General features: G+C 36.4%; 2 protein-coding genes across 2 annotated transcripts; one reads left to right on the top strand and one right to left on the bottom strand.

Moving 5' to 3' along the window:
* Nucleotides 1-1,932: 1,932 nt before the first annotated feature.
* LOC100378313 (glutathione hydrolase 1 proenzyme-like) lies at nt 1,933-7,768 on the top strand. Its single transcript, XM_002734084.3, has 10 exons — nt 1,933-1,976; nt 2,576-2,796; nt 3,213-3,405; nt 3,910-4,070; nt 4,709-4,855; nt 5,175-5,311; nt 5,997-6,184; nt 6,289-6,529; nt 7,148-7,261; nt 7,368-7,768. The coding sequence occupies exons 2-10, from the start codon at nt 2,625-2,627 to the stop codon at nt 7,512-7,514; spliced, it is 1,500 nt and encodes a 499-aa protein (XP_002734130.2). The 5' UTR covers nt 1,933-1,976; nt 2,576-2,624; the 3' UTR covers nt 7,515-7,768.
* Nucleotides 7,769-8,132: 364 nt separating this feature from the next.
* On the bottom strand, nt 8,133-19,695 carry LOC100378464 (glutathione hydrolase 1 proenzyme-like). The gene is made up of 11 exons (XM_078008682.2): nt 19,552-19,695; nt 16,566-16,757; nt 15,881-16,107; nt 15,308-15,500; nt 14,409-14,569; nt 13,532-13,678; nt 12,870-13,003; nt 11,945-12,132; nt 10,993-11,233; nt 10,270-10,383; nt 8,133-9,166 (listed from the first exon to the last, which is right to left on the bottom strand). Exons 1-11 carry the CDS (start codon nt 19,629-19,631, stop codon nt 9,020-9,022), a joined length of 1,824 nt encoding a protein of 607 aa, XP_077864808.2. The 5' UTR covers nt 19,632-19,695; the 3' UTR covers nt 8,133-9,019.
* Nucleotides 19,696-22,612: the final 2,917 nt, after the last annotated feature.

Raw genomic sequence — 22,612 nt, forward strand, 5'->3', positions numbered from 1 at the left:
AGTTCGTCCGGTTGCAAACAAAGCTATCTCGCACCACCTAGCAAAACTTGCGAATAATCGAAGTACAGGTACCCATTGGACAAAAGATACACAAAAGTTTGTATCTCCCCGACCCAGTGCAATATATCCGGTTAGAATCAAAGCTCACGTGCCCCTTATTTGAGGGACCAGATTCTGCCGTAAATTCGGGATGGGATTTAAAAAATAAATAAAATGGGACTTTTAAGGTGTATTTTGACGTCATTTTCTAAGTTTTACCGTAGTCATTGACGCCTATTCAAGAGTATGATGTTTATTGTGACTAGCGTGAATGGGTAAGCTTCGTTTCGACAATGAGCAGTTATCACTGTAAACAATGTTAAATTATTCTTCACATGCTCAGTTTATTTTTTGAAAACAATTATTTAAAAATAAAATCTCTAAGTCAATCAGAAACTCGGATTCATGCCTTCAAGGAAAGTCATGTTTGGACGCTCACATCGATTTTGTTTTTCGTTCGGTGGGCTGATGCCTTCAGTGTAGCTTTTGCCTCTTCCGACATAGAAATCATCTGAATCTTCTTTCTACCTCTCTTTCTTTTCACACCACGCATAATGTAATGATAAAAATTAGGAAAAAACGCTGAGGATATATAATGTTTGGTTTGCTAGCGAGCGAGAACTGATTTGAGAATAATTGCACATGAATGCGTGAATTGAATGAACTATGACCCGTACAATCTCGATTTGCATATTGTCAATCAAAGGTCTTGTTATTTGGTTACTCATGCAAATTAGGCAATTGGACATAAACATTGCCACGTGTGAGTGTTTTTTATTTTCAACCAGAAAATAAACAGCAATTTTAACGGTGTTCCAATAAGAATTCATTGGTCAAATTTTCACAGAATGTTCTTTAGATAAAAATCTATATAAAAAACGAAAAAAACTATTTTTGATTGAAATTCACAAATAAACTGCATCTCTACCTTAATTAAGGATTACAACACCATACAAATGATATTAATCACAACATCTATGTTCAAACTCGGATCTCACGCAAATGGGGATGTAACAGACACACTGCCAATTAACAGATAACATATATTTTACAATTTAATACAATGATGTTCATTAATTAAGCAATAAAAAAAAGAATAATAATACTAAATGGCGACGTCGTCATCATTGTTCAACATTTGTACTGAAAAACATACGCGTGCATTATTGTAGTGGTGACTCCTACCAATCACAAATGATGGTTCAATCGCAAGTTTTAACGTCACCTCACAAAGATACAATGTATGAGTGCGACACCGGAATCCACTCCTCCCAAAACAGTCACGGGTCGTTCTAATGCCAAAATAACGATTGTTATGTTTCAAGAACGCTTTCCGTTGATTATGTGTTGCTGTCGACACTGAAAACCTTGTTTAAACGATATCGTTTTAATAATGGCCATTGAATAAAGTTTTTAAATCTAAGAGAACAATTGACTGCCAAACAATTGGCAAGTTACAGCAACAATTAGATAAAAAAACATAGTCATACAAATATTAGAAATATATATACGGACTTCAATGTCGTTATGTTTCGAAAAGAAAGTGCGATCCCCTTAGAAAATGTATTTAGCGACACATTACTATACCCTTTTCAATGGAGAGAGCTCCTGGTTGTCCAACTCGCCATGCGTAAATTTAGATCCATTGCAATAACCTAATGATTTCTATATGATTTTCTGATTGGACATTTGACCATAATACACACGATATTTCTATTATTTTATATTTTTAGAAAGTCACCCATCAAGAAACGTATTGTAATCTTTGGTACTGTAACCGTCACTATTGGTGTGGCTATAGGCATTGTTTTACTTTGCGTGTACTTTCTGGATGAGTGTTCTTTCAATCGATGTCACAGTACCTACAGCAATGATAAATACTTTTTTCAACATGCCGCTGTTGCCGCTGACAATGGACTTTGCTCGGAAGTGGGCAGGTAAGAGAAGCATTTGAATGCATTATCCAAGCACGGTTTAATGTATTCAATGATTGATAATATTTACAGACAAGAACAATTCGTTGTTATCATAGTTTTGTACTACTATATAAATATTCATAAATCAGTGTTGAAGATTTGTGGGTTTCTGATGTCCTTATTTGATCTGTCCACTTACACCATGAACGCTATTGCTTATTAAAATCTAACTTTTATCCACCATGTCTCGGTGTGATAAATAGATAGGGGTATTTAAATGGCAAATTTGATGACTTACGGGCACAGACGCACCATTGAGTTTGGTATATTATACTTAGCATAACTCTTGCATATAAAGTCGGTGGAGATGTCACACATTAAACTGGTTTGTTATGATTCGTACAACAATTACATTTATATATATAGTTGTATTACTGTTTTTGCAATATACGCCTTATTCTGAACATTGAAGCGACCTATTATCAATGGAATGCGCGTAAATATGAGAGAAAACATGCATAATGTGACATGTCTCCATGACGTACAGTCAATTAAGCTCGATGCGGATCTTGAGTTTTATGCATTTTTCAATTGTATATCTTACATTGATTTAAATATAGAGACACATTGGAAAGGGGTGGAAATGCTGTTGATGCCGCTATAGCAGCCATGTTATGTAACGGTATTATCAACACTCAGAGCCATGGCATTGGTGGTGGCCATTTTATGGTCATATATAAACGCGATAGAGATACGATCGAGGCAATAGACGCCAGAGAGGAAGCGCCTCTGGAATCAGCGGAAGATATGTACTCAGAGAATCCCGAAGATGCAACATTAGGTCTGTCCAGTATAATTTACACTAAACGTATTTACCATGTATTCCTTCCATATTTTCCAATGTGAAATGCTGTTACGATCCACAGGATATCCTAGAATATCTGTTGCATGTGATCGAAGTACAATGAAAATAGCCACATTTAATGAACACAGGGTATGGCAAACAGACTTGAGTCATTCACACTAAAACAAAGTTTAACATTTTTGCGCTGTCGTCTTTTGAGATTTTATGTACATGCTCTACATTTAAGATAGCAGACATTATTTATGCCCTAGTTAAACCTTAAATGGATCACAAATAAAAGCAATAAAACACAAGTAAACTTGGTTAGTCAAGTTAATTAATTAAGTTAATTAATAAAAGTTTAAAATACATTTGTCAAATGTCAATTTGACGCTACATTGATGTATATCCAGGAGGAAAGGCGATCGGAGTACCTGGTGAAGTCGACGGCTTCTGGATGGCACACATGAGACACGGCAGACTACCGTGGAAGGAACTATTTACAGCATCAATTAAATTGGCTGAAGAGGGATTTGAAATAGGACCGGCGCTTGGTGGCGCTATCAGCGACAAAGAAGAGGACATCAGAAGAGAACAGGGGCTCAGGTGACGTAACAGAATTGCTGTTCGGTAGTTTAAATAACATTCGTTCATTGGCCACTAATTCCTGTATTACCCAGTATTAAGTTACGGTTTGTTTAGGCAATTCAGTATCTGGTGTCGACCACTCCCAGACTGGCTAGGAAGGGAGCTGGTTTTTGTCTGACTCCGGTGACCGTGACGTTGACAATGGTGAATTATGTAAAACAAGTAATTCAAAATTGGCCTTAGTGTCCTTAAAATCTATATCCTGGCTACTACCACCTACTTCAGCTTAAAAAAATGTTCTACTTTCAAAGCTGAAATGTTTAACACATACATGTGTACAATGCCTTGATACTGAGATATGCATATGGCAAAACTCGTTACAAAGAAATAACACGACGTGCAGTGTTTACTACAAACAATAACATACCCTAGTTTAGAACGATTGTTTTGCCGAGTCATATTAAGTTTCAAATATTTAAAATTTAATATTTTTAAATGTTCACTTTATACATGTTGTTTTAGGGAAATTTTCTTGAACGAGGACGGTTCATTGAAAAAGACTGGTGATGTAATGCACAGATACAAACTGGCCCAAACATACAGGAAAATAGCAAGTGGCGGCGCTGAAGAATTTTATACTGGTCGTCTCGCAGACGATATTGTTGCCGATATCAGGGATAATGGTAAGAACCAGGCTGGCAATCAATGCCATTGCTCATATAAGGGATGGTAAAACTTGGTTAAAAAAAGATGCACTGGGTGAGAATGCTTAGACTGATAATGATACGAAGGAGGATGTTTTTGATAAAATACTTTGTTGACATACCTGTGAGCATTGGTAAGAAAGATATTACCTCTGAAACAAGTGAGAAAGTTAAAAAATGCAATTAGAGGTCAGATGACGGACATTATCGTCACGTTTGCTGATATAATTGAAAATGGTAAGGAAAATACCATTGTTCGTATCAGCGAGAATGGTGAGAAAGATATTGTTACTGGTATTGATGAGAATAGTAATGAGAATAGTAAGAAATGTATGATATATGTTGGAAAGGTATTATTGACATATGTCAGGATGGTTGTGTTGTTGTCAATGAGAAAGATCAGAAAGTTATCGTTACTGATGTGAGAATGATAAGAAAGCTGTCATTGTTGATATTGGTTGAAATAGTAAGAAAGGGAAGTTGGAAATTGTGTGAAAAAAACGACGAAAAGATGAATGAGGGGGGTGGGGGTGGCAGATGTATCCATCGTATATGTCTACTATAAATATTGTTCAGGGTATCTGTCAGTCGCATATCGCTATCACTGTGTTTTGTAGATGGTATAATTGTTTCTGAAGACCTGCGGAATTATCGAGCAAAGCTAAAAGAACCGCTGAAGATCATACTTGGCGAGTACGATGTGTATTCTCCACGACCACCCGCTAGTGGTGCAGTCCTTTCACTGATATTAAACATCTTGGAAGGTAACCTTTAACATTAAAATTGCTTGTTTTTGAATCATGATATTTGGAAGGCAAGTCGCTTCCATTTATATGAACCAGGTGAAGATGGTCCTGTCGGTCTGTATAAATAACAATATAACTTCTATTAACTCAATTTCACGGCAATTGAACAAATATAATGTTAAAACGCACGTAGACTGTATTTATAAAAATAATGCCTGGCATGTGATTACTGATTTGATTTATTTGCACACTAATGGTGCAGGATAATTTTCGTTATTACCCATAATAGTGTGATATCAATTGTGTCTTTAAGTAATGTTATACGTTCATATACTAGGTTATAACTTCAATGAAGACAGCACAGCTACAGAGTCAAGTAAGATTCTGACATCTCATCGCATTGTGGAAGCTTTTAAATTCGCATATGCCAAGAGAACAATGCTTGGAGATGAAGATTATATTGACATAGTAGATGTAAGTGGTTCATATCATGTTAATATATAATTCATAACGACCCGAGAGAACATTTATTGCCGTATTTGCATATGTATGTTTATAATAGAACTCTGTGTGTGAATAGCTAGTGCCTTCAAACTTTACATACATGCTCGACCTACTAGACCCAATTAAATTTTCTAGACTAAATTTCAATGTCACACTATGTTTGTATGTATTTTTGTACTGGAATTCTACTAGAAACGGAAATCATGTACCGGGTTTATCACGCATTTTACCCATATCAAAGGCCATGTTCACAGGGACACCAGATACACTGCCTCCGATCATGCCTCCATAAGACCTAGATAATGAATCTTAATGATATTGGTATTGTGGAGATAATGTGCATGTTCACATTTCTTCCGACTGCTGTTCAGTTTTCCACTGGACCTTATTTGATTAGTGGTATCGGTAATGTATGGATGTTACCCCCAAATCTAGCAAGGTCTTGTGATTTGCATGCGGAGTATGTGCACAGTTGTTGATGACACTGGCTATTATTCGAATGTAGTAACTGTATAAAGCACAAACAATGCATATAAAAACAAGTTGTGACCTTTGGCCTTTGACCCTTTATCACAATTAGTTGTGTCGGTGTCGTGTGGGTAACATTTGTATTCACTAATATTACCTTGCTTTTGTCGACTTATTTCTTCTTCAGCTAATAGCGAACATGACCTCCGACGAATATGCCGAAAATTTACGAATGTTGATCGACGATGACCGAACACACGAACCTGACTATTACGGCGCCGATTATTATACTTCCAATGATGGAGGCACGTCGCATTTAAGTGTGGTTGATGAGGACGGTAACGCCGTTGCAGTGACGTCAACAATCAATCTGTAGTATGTGTATAGTTTTATATATCAACGAAACAGTTGTCGACAGTTGCCGACAGTTTTCGACAGTACGTTGCCATTTAATTTTCCGTTTGTTTTTATTATTCCAGTTTTGGCTCAAAAGTACGAGGATTACGAACCGGCATTATTTTCAATAACGAGATGGATGACTTCTCATCACCCAATATTACGAACTCTTTTGGTGTACCGCCCTCACCGGCCAACTTTATTGAGCCTGGTAAGCGTCCATTATCGTCAATGTCACCGACGATTGTGATTGACAAACACGGCGATGTTCAACTGGTCGTAGGTGCTTCGGGTGGAACAAAAATTACTACAATCAGTTCATTGGTAAGTGTGACATTACACTAAAACGCATTTGTCACCGTATTTACACTATTGAATTTAAATTGTGGTTGTGCGTTTCTACTTTGGGTAATTTTAGTATCATTTTATTTTAGATAAAATCATAATCCTTGAAACACACTGTTTATTATGAATATGAAATGTGGGCAATCGCGCAAGTGCGCGCGAAAAAGATTATACAACTATGAATCTTGTTTGGATTTGTTGTTTAAAGCGCGGCAGTCGTCGCGCTGCGCATGTGCGAGATATATGGGTCTCATATAAACAAAAATGGCGACTTTGACTGTTGCGCAGATCAACGAGTACGAACTGATACGTTTCCAAGCTTTAATTAGGTAATTTTCATGTGATTGGAAGGTATCGAAAGAGTCACCGGCATTAATCAGTGCAAATCGCGCCCAAGGTCAAACCTCATACTTGTGATTTCCATTCCAAGAGCGCATTGGATTGTGAGAAAATCAATGTTTATCAACACAAATGTCGAACATGCGCAGCGCGACGACTACCGCGCTTTAATAGCACCAAGTTAATTACATTGATTGTAAATTAGATACATGATTTTACCTTCACCGTGACCTAGGTTTAATCTATTTTACTGCGCAGGTATCAGCACGCACATTGTGGTTTGGTGAGGACATTGAGACAGCGATCACTGGTCCAAGATTCCATCATCAGCTGATACCAAACAAAGTCGATTATGAGGAGGGTATTGAAGAGGTGATTATTTCGGTTGTTGAATTTAATTTGGTCACGTGTTTTCAAATTCCATACCTTTCACAAACAGTACTGCGCAAGATATTTAGATATACTTTCTCTATTGTAGACAACACTGGATGGATGGATATCCAAAGGACATGACACAGATCTGCGGTCTTCTCTCGCTGTATGTTCCGCTATACGGCGAGTTACAGGAGGACTTTCAGCATTTTCTGATGAAAGAAAAGCAGGGGGATATCCAGCCGGATATTGAGTTGCCCGATGTTACCTAAGAGAACTGAATCGCGTATGATTTCTGTTAATTTGCTGACTTTCTTTTTAATTACAAATGATATGCGATATCGCAATTATCAACAAGTCGGCTTTTAAGGAAAAAATAGAATAGTATGTCGCCTTGTAGGTGAATCAGTCACACACAAATGTTGTGGCCCTGATTTCCTTCAAGTTCGTTATAAAATGTGAATTTCATTTTGCCAAATTACACATCCTAATACTGTAGTAAGAAAATGTTTCAGGATCATTACATGAATGTACGAATTCTATTGCGTCGATGACGTGCCAGTGAATTAGCACTTTCCCGGAAGTCGAAGATACGGCGTTTCGCATGCGCGCGCATGTCGTTTTGGGGTATAACGTAAACTTGCACTCGTGATATTCTGTTTCTGGGTGTACCAATCGAAGTAACAAAAATTAAATTACCTTCCATCGTATATCAGCAAAATGACTTATTTGTATTTTCCGCCATGACAAAGCAGGAGTATTTTTGCACCCCAGTTTTTCTACTTCCGGGAAAGTGGTCTATACAACTAGTTGCGTCACAAGAAATGTCTATGCGTTAATTGCGAACTTAGAGGGCACACTGGATCTCTGGTTGACCGTCATTACAAAAAAATATGTTAAGATTTAATTAAAATATTACAATTGACTATTCTACTAAATACATTAAACCTCTGTGACGTCATAATAGCGTGACGTTACTGTAGCAAATATGTGATTACATCATATTTTTTCTTGATATACATTAAAACAGAACACTATAGTCATTCGCTATCAAAATCAATAAAATTGTCATAAGAAAGATTAAATCTATTTTTTTCATCAATAACACTTTCCATACATAATTATTGAACTGAAAAGCTATTAAAATAAGTAAATTCTTCACAATAAATGAATGTACAATACTTGTATGACAAAACATGATTTAAAAGTTACATCTAATACGAGGTTTATCCAACCTTGGCATCCTGTGCATTTATGAATACCCACTGGGTGATAGAGGGCGCTTCAAATCACCTACCTCAACACACCAAGCAGTTTATGGGGAATATTCTATTCATAATTATATGTATAAACACGATTTGAAAATGCGCATATCACTGAAATGCAGTAGTACTGGAGAGAATTTAAAGTTGTTAGTTGGCTTCCATTAAAACACAACTATTACATTGCGGTTTTATTTTTTGCTGTAACCGAGACGTAACTAAGACATCATATGACAAGTGTAAGGTGACCAAACTAGTTTTCACACAAAAAACGGAATCTGAAATATCAATGAAATATCACTAAAAAAAACTTTAAACATTCCATGGTGCCACAAATGTCCGTTTTTGCAATTTGCAGTTTTTCAAAATAGTTTTTACATACTGGGGGAAAAAAAAGAGTGGTGGCTTGCATTCAAATTATGCAACACTTTTTAAACATGGTTTGTTTTATAGAATGTTCGCCCATAATCAATATGTTTAATGCCCGCAAATGACATTAGAATCCGGCCGGAAGTCCGCCTTTTCTGTCATCTGAACATGCGTGCAGTTGGTCGTCGACGAGGTGTATTGCTTGGACAACAGAATCTCTTCTATCGTACGATGATGTTACGTGGTTTTTCTCGCGAAGACCGGCAAGTATTACCTGTGAGAAAATTTGGTAATACAGGTATTACCTTGATGAAGTGCCCCCATATCGAGACGGCTATGCAAACACAGGCATCGTTAATGTAATTCATACTAGTATCCTCGGGGGCGGACATCCGGGCATTTTCACCGCCTCGCAACCGGCGGCGGTGAAAAGAAAGGCCCAAAACTCGCAGAAAACGGTACTTTGGGATGATTGTTGAGACTCCTCTGAACAGTGTAACAAGATTAGCCCTACGTGTGTAACATATATAAATTTGGTTGTTCGGGATTACTTCAAAGTTGAGTTTGTGTTGTTTTCTCGAATTTTCACCGGCTCGACCGGCGTTCCACAGCAGCGCGCACAAAGCCCATAGAAATACGTGGTACAGTGGTGCGCGTCTTAGCAACGTAGAACGTCCGTGACGTAGCTCCGCCCCCGAGGATACAATCCACCATCCCAATAAATCGCGCCCTCTAACGACGAACCGCTTTTGTGACGTATGCAATATTATTTGATCTGTGATACGTTATTTTTTTTCTACACAACCAAACAGTTGTATCACTTGCATCGATCTACGTCATTTCGAAGTCTTATAAACGTTTCGTCGCTAGAGGGCGCGATTTATTGGAAAGTTGTATTATAGATGGGGGACAAGGGTTATTTTCGTTCAACGTAATTGCAATATTTTTGTGTTCGTACAACGTAAATTGAAAAAAATAAATTCCGTAATTCTGTAATCACATGCTAGACATACAACGTAATCAATCAAATATTTTTTTGTACACTGTAAAAATGTGTCATTTTTCTCGGTACGTACAAGAATTTACATCCAAATAAAAAAAGTCGTAAAGAATAATCCAGAGAAATTACATTTTCGAAACTGTAACTAGATGACACAATTCACTGCAAAATTCAATTTTCACTGTAAACACGTCTTTTTTTCCTTGTAAATTGTGAAAAGCCATTTTTTATTTCCCGTAAAACTGTACCAGCTACCCCCTTCCCCCCATTATACTATACACATATCAGATATATGTTGTAGCTGTATGACGAAATGAACATCATCCCAAATCGTTACATATATTTATAATCCCTGAAAGTCAATCAAGCACACTTACGTCAGAAAACTCTTCTTCATGATCTAATTCATTGGGACTCAATTGATGATGGATTCGTGGTTGGAGTATTGCATCACCCAAGTTTAGCCCAAACCAAAACAAATTCATTGTCGACTGTAAAGAAACATACATTAATTGCAGTCGTCACGCAACGCCATAATCGCCATGCAGTGTCAGTCTTCACGTAGCGGCACAGTAAGATAAGATAGACACTCTTTGAATACGTTGAGTCACAAGGAGCCCAAATACATTGGTAATGGTAGTTGGATGGACGTATTGGACATATAATGTGTATAAATAATGAAGTAAGAAATGTAACTTTTTTTCCCAAAAATAGAAAGGATAAACAGTCCAAAAAATGTTTAGTCATAAATCCAACTACATCATTGATTCCTCCCGTTGAACTATGCATTGATGCCATTGCAACGATGATAAGATGGTGTTCAACCGTAGAAGGTGGCATTGTCAACAATACAAATGCACTTGCACCAATAAAAAATGTCATAAATGCTACGTGACCGCATTTCGACCAATCAGTGCAAAGATATATTATATCATTTTCTATGCCAGTTGCATGGTAAAATACGCAACAATGAATGACACAGAAATAATATGATCTTGCTTGGTAAGTGTTTTTCATTGTTTACTACGTGACCGAATTCAGACCAATCATGCCATATACTACCCTTGTTGACGCTGTACATAAGACGAATAACTACTCACCAATGACACAGCTGTAGTTATCAGTGTACCGCCCGAACCACCAATAGAAAGCGACACGTTGCCTTGCCCATTGACAACTATAGCTGGGTCCATAGATGATAGGGGTCGTTTACCAGGTTCGATAAAGTTTACCGGTGATGGCGGCACTTCAAAAAAGTTAGTCGTATTTGGTGACGAGAAATCGTCCATCTCATTGTTAAAAATGATACCCGTTCTTGATCCAACAACCTTTGAGCCGAAGCTGTAAATGGTGTACAACGACGTCGATAAATATAATGCAGACAGTGAAAGGTTGTTCAGTTTATTGACGTTTGTTATTTCTGATACAGTGAATATGTGGCAGTCAATGATTTTAAAGGTCAATTTTAACCTTTTCACCACCAGACTTTCTCGCCCCAAATTTTCTTCACTTGAACCAACAGACAAAATTATAGTCAATTTTCAGTTTTTACTCAAAACATTTGCCTATCTTTTTTGTCTCATTCCTCTGAAAGAAAGGACAGACTATAAAAGGGAATATTTTGTAAATTTGTGATGAAAAGAGGGATCTGGTGGTGAAAAATGTATAGAGTGTTCATGGTTATATATGTAATGGTGTGCCATGTATTGTTATAATTATTACGTATTGATTTTACAAGTTAAATGTAATGAATTGTATTGTACTTGTCACTAATACTCTATCACATGGTTACACGTATTGTGTACGTGTATTTATGGTGATTGTACTGAAATAAATAGTTACACTTACTATGTATTGATTGTACTGGTTATATGTACTGAATTAAATAGTTACACTTACTATGTATTGATTGTACTGGTAACTGATACTGAATTAAATAGTTACACTTACTATGTATTGATTGTACTGGTAACTGATACTGAAATAAATAGTTACACTTACTATGTATTGATTGTACTGGTTATATGTACTGAATTAAATAGTTACACTTACTATGTATTGATTGTACTGGTAACTGATACTGAATTACCGCGTTGGTCAACTACAGACAGATGGGCAGTTCCATGATCTTCGACCAATGAAAAAGATGAATAATAATAATCAATGTCGTGGGTGGTGTTGTCATGAATCCGTTCACGTATTTCGGCTGCATACTCCTTTGACATCATTAAGTCGACAAGCTTAAACAAGATATCAAAATAAGAAACATTTTAATCACTAGAAATGGACAGCCGTCCAACGTCACCTTCTATCCACCTTAAAGCGGGGGAGTCGTCACATGCGCATATGTCATATGGCCATAGCGCGTCATTGTTTACAAACAAGCGTCTACCCATGAGCCTTTGTGTTTTTAGCGTGTGTTGTCATCATCGCTTGGGACTCAATTCCCGCGTGCGCAGGCGACGACTCTCCCGCTTCAAGTTTGTAGTGGCCAATGATGTTCAGCTTATTGTGAGGGTATAAATGCGCACGTATATTTCCGCACTTTTTTCTATTGTTCACTTGTTAAAGTTATGACAGAAATAGGACGTATACAGCAAAATCAACTTGTGAACATTCATGAAATTATGAATATTCATGTCTACAATTTGGATGTGATTAGCTTCAAAGACCGGTTACTGACAATTGTTGGTAAGAAAATTCGCAACACACCGGGATAAATGGTTAGGGTTATATCACGCAGAGTGGAGAATATATTAATTGGTTAATTTGCATATTACTAAACAAAAGTAGAAATACCAGTTCCCCTGTTTATCAGATTATTCACAGTCGCTGTTTTTCGTAAAGCATAAGTGCCAAACTTTCCTTTATAATTTACACCCGGTATGTATTGATTGTGTGATTATTTTACAATACGCCAACAGACTACTAGTAGTCTATGATGTGTGAGAGAAGTATATAACAGTATTTGAATTACATCACTGACGGTGTCTTCGTAGTCTTCGTCACCGAGTCCTGTTCTATGTGCAAATGCGTGTTTGAATGCTTCCGTGATGCGATGATACGTCGTCACGTTATCCATTGCCATGGTCTTATTATCAAAATGATAACCTATGAAATATTAACGTACGAAGATAGACAATTTCAGTATATTTGCAATGGTATATTATATCAAATAAAGATTGTTCATAAGGTAAATCACACTAATCATGTTAAAATTGTCCAAATTGTATTATGAGTCGAAGTTAATATAAGGGTATCAGCGTAAAGGAAAATCGGAATCGCGCAAAAAATACAGGAATGTACGCCATTTTGTCAGTTTTTATGTTTGGTCCCACTAGTGAGGATTCCCCATATTTTAATTTGTTGTGTGGTAAAACGTCAACGTTTGGCCCATTTTTTTTAAACAAAACAGAATTTTTAATATGAAGTCCAATTTTCTGAAATATAAAACATGATATCAATCATACAAAACCTCTTTAAGCTAATTAATTTAAATTGTAAAATTATATTACAATGTATGATGCACCAGATTTAAAACAGAGTATTTGTTTATTAACTGGCAGAACCTATCACAGCACATTTTTGCTGAAAATTATTATGAGTTTATCTGAATTCTTTAAATCTAAACAAACTAACCCTCCAATATGTTGAGAATGAAAGACAGAACAGCGCCACTAGCAGGCGGAGAAGGAGTGTACATTATCGAGTCGCCCATTCGTAATTCAAGTGGAGCTTTTTTCTTCGCTTCATAGTTCAATAAATCTTGAGATGTAATGATTCCTCCTGTAGAATAATAAATAATGTATATAGTGAAGAATCATAAATCGTATATCAAGGATTCAATAAATAAGGGTTCGCAAATTGCGCAAAATGCTGAGATGATGACCCTAATTTGAGTCACGTGAATTGCGAGATTTCCAGGAACGGAAAATTGTTTAGTGGTCATCTAAAGCTGTTTGATAGTGTCCTTCACATAAAATAGTCGATTTCTGGCATTCAAGTCTGTACTACGAGCGTTCACAAATGTCTGTTATAACATTGTACAGAAATACATTCGATTAACGCGCATCATGATGGCGGAACTAACGCGGAATAAGATCGTCATCGCAAAACATCAAGTGATCCTTTTTTTTGTTGTTGCTAAAATTAACATATTTTGTAGACCCTTATCTTATTAAATATTGTCTGTGCAACTAGTAGATTTATTGAGGGTACTAAACACCTTGTATGTGTATGAAAATATATGCACGCGCGGTATAACACTGATCATTTTAAAAGTGGGTTCAGTGTATGTACGACTTAGTTGATTATGTCACATCACCTGCCCAGGTCAAACATAATGTCCGAGACAAGTCGGAAACTTCGGAAGTATTCGACATTTCAACTTGTCACGAACCTTGCCCCGCTACTATTCCAACCGAGTCCTATATCTATGTCTTCATCAACAAGTTGGGCGTTCTAGCCTGAATATGATTTGAAATAGATTAATTTGAATCTTTCAAACTATGCCTACCTCTTTCCTGAATATCTGCTACAACGGCTTCCGCAGTTACCCCACTGTAAAACTCCATTGCACCACGATCGGCGATTAGTTGCAACGTTGCTGCCAACTTCTTCATGACGCAAATGTCCCCCTCTTTCAGTATTTCCCCATCGTCCCCCACGAAATATTCACTGAATGAGTATAAATACGTGTTATTGACCAATCAATCGAGCCCCTTCCAATATAAAAGAGACGATGTGAATAACGTTGAATATTACAAAATAAATGATTGCTGTGATTTGTCGTAAACTAAGAACTATGTTTTTACAACAATATTTATAATGTGCAAAACAATAAAAATACCAGTGCGCTTGCGATTTAAATCACTTCTACGTATGGGCGCGTATCTGGCGCATGCGTATTGGTGTTTATTATTTAATGTATTAAAAGGTTTTATTTTACGATAACACATATCGTACTATATTTCTTATAAAGATGTAATATCAAACCCGATGTCAGAATTATTTTAGAACATACCTTTGAAGTGTGGGCTCCGTGATCGAAACAACGACTTAATGATACCGGGAGGGTTCACAATTGAAATTTATAATATTTTATAGATTTAAAAACAAACCACTAGAAATCATACCCAGTGTCGATATTTCAATTTCTCAGCCTTTTTATTTTTGCATTTTTTATAGATATATTTACTTGGAACAAAGAAAGAAGAAAAGAAACAAACAAACACACATACAAATATACAAACACAAAAACAAACCACGTGTATTCAGAATAATACAATGTTAAGCTGTTCGATTGCTGGTATCCTTGGCATCTTACTTTTAAAGGAAATAGCACCGGTTTCCGATTAATAAGCTAGGGTTCACTGATGGCGACAATTTGCACTGAATTTTAGCAAAATACTCTACCTCAAACCTTCGTCCGCTAAAATAGTATCATTATATTGCCGTATTGCTTTTGCTAGAGGTGCTCCTACTACGAACCCATTCGCGGCCAGTTCGATAGTTGGCTCAAACAGTTTGTCCCATGGTATCAGTCCCCATCTCTGATGAGCCGTCCACATACCATGCAGTTCGCCGGGCACAGCAATAGCTAAACCACCTATACACACACAAAAATAAACTTGTTGTCATCATGTTTTCCCACATTTCTATACATAAATAAAGCACGTGTTTTATAATATTGTTTTGCCAATCTCAACAAAACTTGGAATACTACATTATCACACATTTCGTGCATAAATGAAATAAACATGAACAAAATAATTCCATTGTGAAAAAATAATTCCATTGTGAAAAAATAATTCCGTTTTGAATAAATAACGTAGCGTATTCATTCAATATCGAGCGAATATTCAGCTGTGTCCTACAAGAACAAAATGACGAATTATAATCCAAAGTATTTACAATATGCAGTATTAAAAAGTACATGTTCTCATCTGCATTGTATTTGTATGTACGAGTAAGACCTATAATATTCACCTGTTGTTGATGCATCTTCATCTGGGTGATTGGAAAACATGTCGTATGTGGAATTTAGTGGGGCTGTCTCTCTTGCATCGATTACTTCAGTGACACCCCATCGTTTCATGTGTATAACCATAAAGTTTCCTCCGCCTATACCGGTGCTATGACAATTGTGGAGACCCACACACAATAACGCCGCAATAGCCGCGTCTACTGCGGAGCCATTTTGTTTTAACATTTCACTGTAAAAACAAACACGTTTGTGAAAAGGAGGTTATCGTCACAATCAATGTGTCCAATGTGACGTGTACAACGCGCCTAAAATCCTAAAATACATTGTTTACTTGACATTTTACATCGCGTTGCACATCGAACCCGACCTTTCAAATAATCAACGTGTTTGTCTCCGTGGCAACACGTAGAAACAAAACGTAAAATAAAAGGAACGCACACCAGGGACGTACTAGCTGTTTCAACAAACATTTTAACTTACTATTGATCACGAGATGATAACCATAGAGACTGTGTATACGAGGATTTGCAACATAATGTTGTTGATAAATATCATTCTCACCAAAAATGTGCTGATGGTGACTGCCTGGTATTAAAAATATTTTTAACACAGAGATTTCAAATGAATATTTTTCAATCCCTGTTTGATATGCAGCACAACAATTCTAGGAAATATCATACAACTTACTTTCCAATAAATGAACAGTTAGCTGCATCAGTGGCAATGGCTGCGTTTTCGTAGATCTCATAATTTGTTAATTCATCAATCACTTCAGGCTCTTCTTCGGGTCTGAACGCTATACCGATGAATATTCCAGCAATGACTGCCCCGACAAATATCCCGAGCATGAGCAGACAGAAAGGACGGTCAGTCCATCTTCTATTATATATAAAAAACACATTTTCGCAGTTAGCAGTGAACGATATATCATATTTTGCTCATGTGCATATTCTCCTGTCTGTCATTTTCCACTATTGTGTATGCGTATGGAAGATTGGATAAATAAATACCGGTGGACGCTGTCCAATCTTAACAACCATCCATATGTTTCGTATTTATATATTAATAATGTACTTTGACAAGAAAGAAAGAAATACGTCATTGTTGGAGCAAAAACATTTCTTCTTTGCATGAATTATAAATGAAACTGTGAAACATTGCATAGAAATTACCAGATTTCAAACTATTCAATAACCGATAATCAGTTTACACCTCTACTTCCTAGATTTTGGGTATGTTCCATGCACGATTCTAGTGTTCTCTTTTCGAACTGCGCATAATTAGATAACGTTCCGAAGAGTCTCTACCTTTTCTGGGAATGTTATAAATTTTGTGATCGCACTAATGAAAACACCTGTGGATAACTGTTTTCCGGACATTAATAAATTGTTTTTAAAATTGCATTGGCATTTTTGTCAGCTCTTAATTGTAAAATCACTCAAAAAAAACAACAACACCAGGCTGCCACCACTATTAAAACGTGATTGTTTGAGTTCAGATATATACCTCACGTCTTTGAAATGCACTAGTCAAACTTGGTAGGGTGATAAGTTTCGCGATATGTTAGGAATACATATAGATATAAATACACACATTGGACATAAAGAGGTATTTTAAACATACTGAAAATAGGTTTTACAACATTCATTTAAAGATTTGGATTTCAGCTCTAGCTGAACACAGCTGTTGAGTTTGTTAATTCTCTGTGGTTCTTCAGTTCTAAAAAGGAATATAGTCCCCTACCCTCTACGCGTCTGAGTTTATTGTTGTTGTCATTGACAACAACACAACTGAAAAGCATATCCGCAATATTATGCCCCTATAATTAAAATTAAGCAAAACTAGATAAAAACGAGAAATTATATGTCTAGATGTTCAGCAAAAGAATCCCCACTGTAGAAACTATAGCTTCCTAAAATTAGTGTCACGTCCCCAGCATGTACAAGTATCGGCATGTGTATCGATGTTCTGACAAGTGGGTGATACGTAAATGATAATATGATACATTCTTCGTTACTACGAGAATCTTAGCACTGATATAATCCGTTGTTGATAATCCGATCAAGAACATGTCGACAAGAGAAGTACAAATAAAACAAAACACACACCTAAATGTAGACTGGCGCAAAAAAATTGTTAGCGCGAAATCCCCTGTAACTGCGAAAACACCCCGACTGGTTTATTCTACATGGTCCTCTATCGACACTACAGGAACCCGTCGAATTTTCAACGGGTAATTATGTTAATGAGTGTTCTAATTGACAATCATCTATGCCAATCACAACGTCTCTTCAACTGACCTCTGACCGAGAAGACGTCGGCTGATTTTTTTTTAATTCTACGACTAGTACGAGGTACTTTCAACGTGCCGCCATGTTGGGTCTGCAGTGTGACCTTTACCATGTTGACCTCACTATGCACGTATTTCCGCGCCCACCTCATTACAATATGCGCATTCATGAATATTTAATAGCAATGAATTTCCTACAGAATAAACCAGTCGGAGTGATTTCGTGCTCTAACACCTCCATTCCGCGAATTTTGTTATTTTATTTAAACTACAAAAAACAAATTAATCGCCCCGACTGCGCAAGTCTAACCTAAATGCATAGCCTGTTGAAAATAAACTATTGTCAAATAATTAAACATGTTGATTTATACTTAGATTAAGTCAAGTTTATTTTAGTGTGTCGTTAGTATAATGAAATAGCAAATACTTGTCCCCCTTCTGAAAGTAACACTATACAATGTCTTCCGATAACGTGCTTTAAATATTTTCTACGAATCGTGCCCTCTAGTGACATAGGGATTTTAAGAAGTGTATGCATGACACATAGGACGTTCAACTCATCATTATTGTTTTGATCTGTTGTCGTCCATCAATGAGATGTATATTTTCAAGAGATGTTACTATATGCTAGATGAAGACCGACTACAATTTGACTTTGACGTTATGTTGACGTTACAGAGCGTTTCGCTACAAGAGGGCGCAACTTATAAGAATAGCCTACTATACTGGCCACGCCAAATGGTATGATTAGTCGGGCTGCAGGCAGAGGCGGCGGCAGCTTTTTTTTTAACTGTGGGGGCAAAGATTTTATGTGAATGTCAACAAATCGAGCGACCTTTCTTTTGCGGTCCGTCCGGGGGTATCCTGCCCCGGGAAAATTAGAAATCTACACCCTCTGAGACGCTGTTTCCTACATTTTGGGGAGTAAATTTTGATGGTACACTTAGGTATATTTCGCTTACGTTTTAGTGACAAATATAGATGAGTGTTTATTTTTAGTTAGTCACTTTATTTTATCGACCGCCAACTGCCCCCACGGTGCCGCCGCCACTGACAGGTATCATATACATTTTTGGCACATCGATGAATTTGAATGTAATATAACAGTATTCATTCAAATTTTAGCACACCATATAATGAAAAAAATGGTGGTGTTGTGGAACTATTCCGAGTTCATAAGACGCAGGTCAGTGGTGATATAAACACCACCGTTGGTTACACAATGGGAATCTGAAGGTGAGGCTCCATTAGAACTGAGAGGCAAGACAGTTTGGATCGTCGACCATGCATACCAGGAATCTACGTCATCTATTCTTGTGTGCCTTGTAGAAACACACGATAAATGGAAGGAAAAACAGAACCCTGTGAATAGCGATAACTCACCCAGAATTCTGTAAATGTTCAACATTATCTATCACAGACTGTTCGTCGTCGTCCCGGGAGGGCAGCAGTTTATATTCCATTTCTAATCTAAATGTTGTAACTCAAGGAAACAATCGAATGTCTGACGGTTGTTATATTCTCATGCCGAATATTCCATATGGACAATACATTGTCCATATCAATCTCTATTTATACAGCCTCACCAGCGACAATGCAGTATGCAAATTAAACCACACATATTATTAACCCTTATTTTATTCTGCTATTTTGATTTAAATGTAGAAGGATTAACCACGGACATGCTCTATTTTTTATATATCTAAATTCTGTATAAATTGTGATTAACAATTATATTTTATAAAAAAACAATCATGTACAAAAATGTATAATAATAATAATAATAATAATAATAATAATAATAATAATAATAATAATAATAATAATAATAATAATAATAATAATAATAATAATAATAACTTGAAATTATTATTGTTATAATCTCTGACTGCTTCTGGGCATACATAATATATGTATTTAATACTAATATATTGAGTATTGTAATATGTTTAAGAACAACTATTTTCAACTATCGCCATTGATCTTATAAAGAAAGATCAACAAATCCAAGATGGTTAGTAATTTGTTGAAAAGACAAAAAATGGGTCGACAGAATAACTCGTTTCCAATCACACACTGACAGAGTCTATGACGACATCATAGGCTGTGTAATAATTTAATTCCAATGAGCATTGACTGGTTACTTAGGAATCTCTGACGTTAGACAAAAACTATATTGCTTTATAACCCGTGGTAAATGACGGCTAAACGATTCTCAAACCCTTTTTTTACAACTTAATATAATCGATATGCTATTTTGGTCTATTTTCGAATATCCAATGGTGTTATTTGGTAATTTGGTATTGTGATCAAACAATGAAAAGTTTTCTTTTCAAGTTTTCATTGTTATTTTTACACTCTGTATTTCAAAATTCATGGAACTTTTGCATTTTGATTATACATAGTACCGATTGCCGACCCAATACACATTTTCTGAAAACTTTGATTTTGGTGTGTTGTTCCTAAGAGCGATAGTCGTCACGCCTTGTGTTTTTTTCTATATTGTCCAATAGCGACGTATACAACGTGTCTCGGTAAACTATTTCGTTTACACAAAATTCGAATACGTACTGTGTGACACTCGTTACATGCTTCAAGCGCACATTTTTATAGAAGGAAATTCTATGATGATTTTAGTCACATCTAACGTGAACTAGTCATTGTTACAATTTGACTCAGAAAAATTAAAAAATATCCTTACTATTATGTTTTCTAATTAGAGTGCAGAAGCGAAATTAGAATGGCAGAAAATTCTCCCACTTCTTAGCAACCATTAAAACAGTTCAATGGCAACGTGCGCGTTGTAGCGTGAATCGTGACAGGTTGGATAATTAAAGTCATTCCAATAAAGCCTTACCATATCACGACTGATGACTGGCCCAAATATGCTCATATGTTACTGGGTTCAAAATATGTCTGGAACTTTGCAAAAGTGAGGTTTATAATCACTGTTGCTAAGTTGGATTTCATGATTAATTTATCACGAGTAGGATTATGATATGCCAAATATATTTTGTAATCGATGTGGTTATTGAGATATAAAGGGCACTCGAGTACGAAATGGAATTCGTTGTCGATTGCATTTAACGAGCAAAACGCACATGTCTGTGGTTACCAACAGGCATTTTTTTTACTCTAACATACTTTTGAAATTACGATACGTACGTAGTACGTCACTAGCGCACACTTCACTGTACCGCTATTGTTTATATCAATCAGTTACCCGCTGTCTGAATCCGCCACGAATAACTTAACATTTCTTATATCCTTAGCAAGTCGCGCAACGCCGAATCCATACTAAATAGAATATTTTAAATTTCTGTTGCCCATGGTATATTCATATTTGTGTCCGAATTTTACATCAATTTATACGCTTCTTTTGCAATTCTCGATTCCGGCAGTTCAGATAAGTATAACCAAAAATTTATACATTCGGCTGTTTACTTTACATCAATTGGTGTTCTACTCCAACACTCCCCCAGTGCTGATTCATGACATGTTTGCACTACCTAAATTCCCAACCCCTAGAACGTGTTTACAATACTTTAATGTACCCGCTCTGTTTTCATGTATTTGCGGAAACCCTATATTTCAGCACCGTGCAAATGGATAAGCGTGATCAGCATATCGACGAATTTAAAGTAATCTCTAATTTAATATCCGCAAGTTTACGTTGAAATGTTAACAGAAAAAACATTGCATTCCGTGCTTGAACAGCTTTCGACAAGTTATTTCTACATGATAACAAACCAATATATTTGTAAGAGTTTACCACTTCAATACATACCGCATTCATGGACAATTTTCCTTACGCGCATTATGCCCCCCCCCCTCCGCGAAACACAATAATTTTAGTTTGCGTCAGGTTAACTCTTAGTTTTTATTTGATACAAAAACATTGTAAAATATCAATTAGTCGCTGTAAACTAGCAATTATATCTAGCTAACTAGCAAACATAACATCGTCTGCATATAGCAGGGAAATCAAATTAAACATTTTCTTGGTCAACTCCCAGTGCACCTCATTGTAACCTGCACTCAAAACCATTTTATATAATTCGGCAATAATAAGGAGAAGATGACAGAACGTAGAATACTACCCTGTCTCCCACCAATACTAGTTACATAATCAGAGGTACCACTTTTAATTTTGATACACTACATCACAATTGCTAGCATCTTACCCATAATGCCTATATTGTTTATTAGTTTGAAGAAGATACCGGTGGTCCATAGAGTCAAAAGCTTTGAGCAAAAACAAAACAGAAATACAATAAAACTTTCCCTTTTTCTTCCACAGATATTTTCGAAGGATAGCATAAAGAACGAATATATTGTCTGCAGTATTTTCTGCTTGTCTACCTGAAATTGTCCCAGTATTTATTATTTTCCCATTCGCATTCGAAAATTTCACCAAATACACTCCAAACAGAGTAATTCCTTT

The sequence above is a fragment of the Saccoglossus kowalevskii genome, chromosome 16 (assembly GCF_978046115.1).
Source record: "Saccoglossus kowalevskii chromosome 16, keSacKowa6.1, whole genome shotgun sequence".
In the NCBI taxonomy this organism is placed as follows: domain Eukaryota; kingdom Metazoa; phylum Hemichordata; class Enteropneusta; family Harrimaniidae; genus Saccoglossus; species Saccoglossus kowalevskii.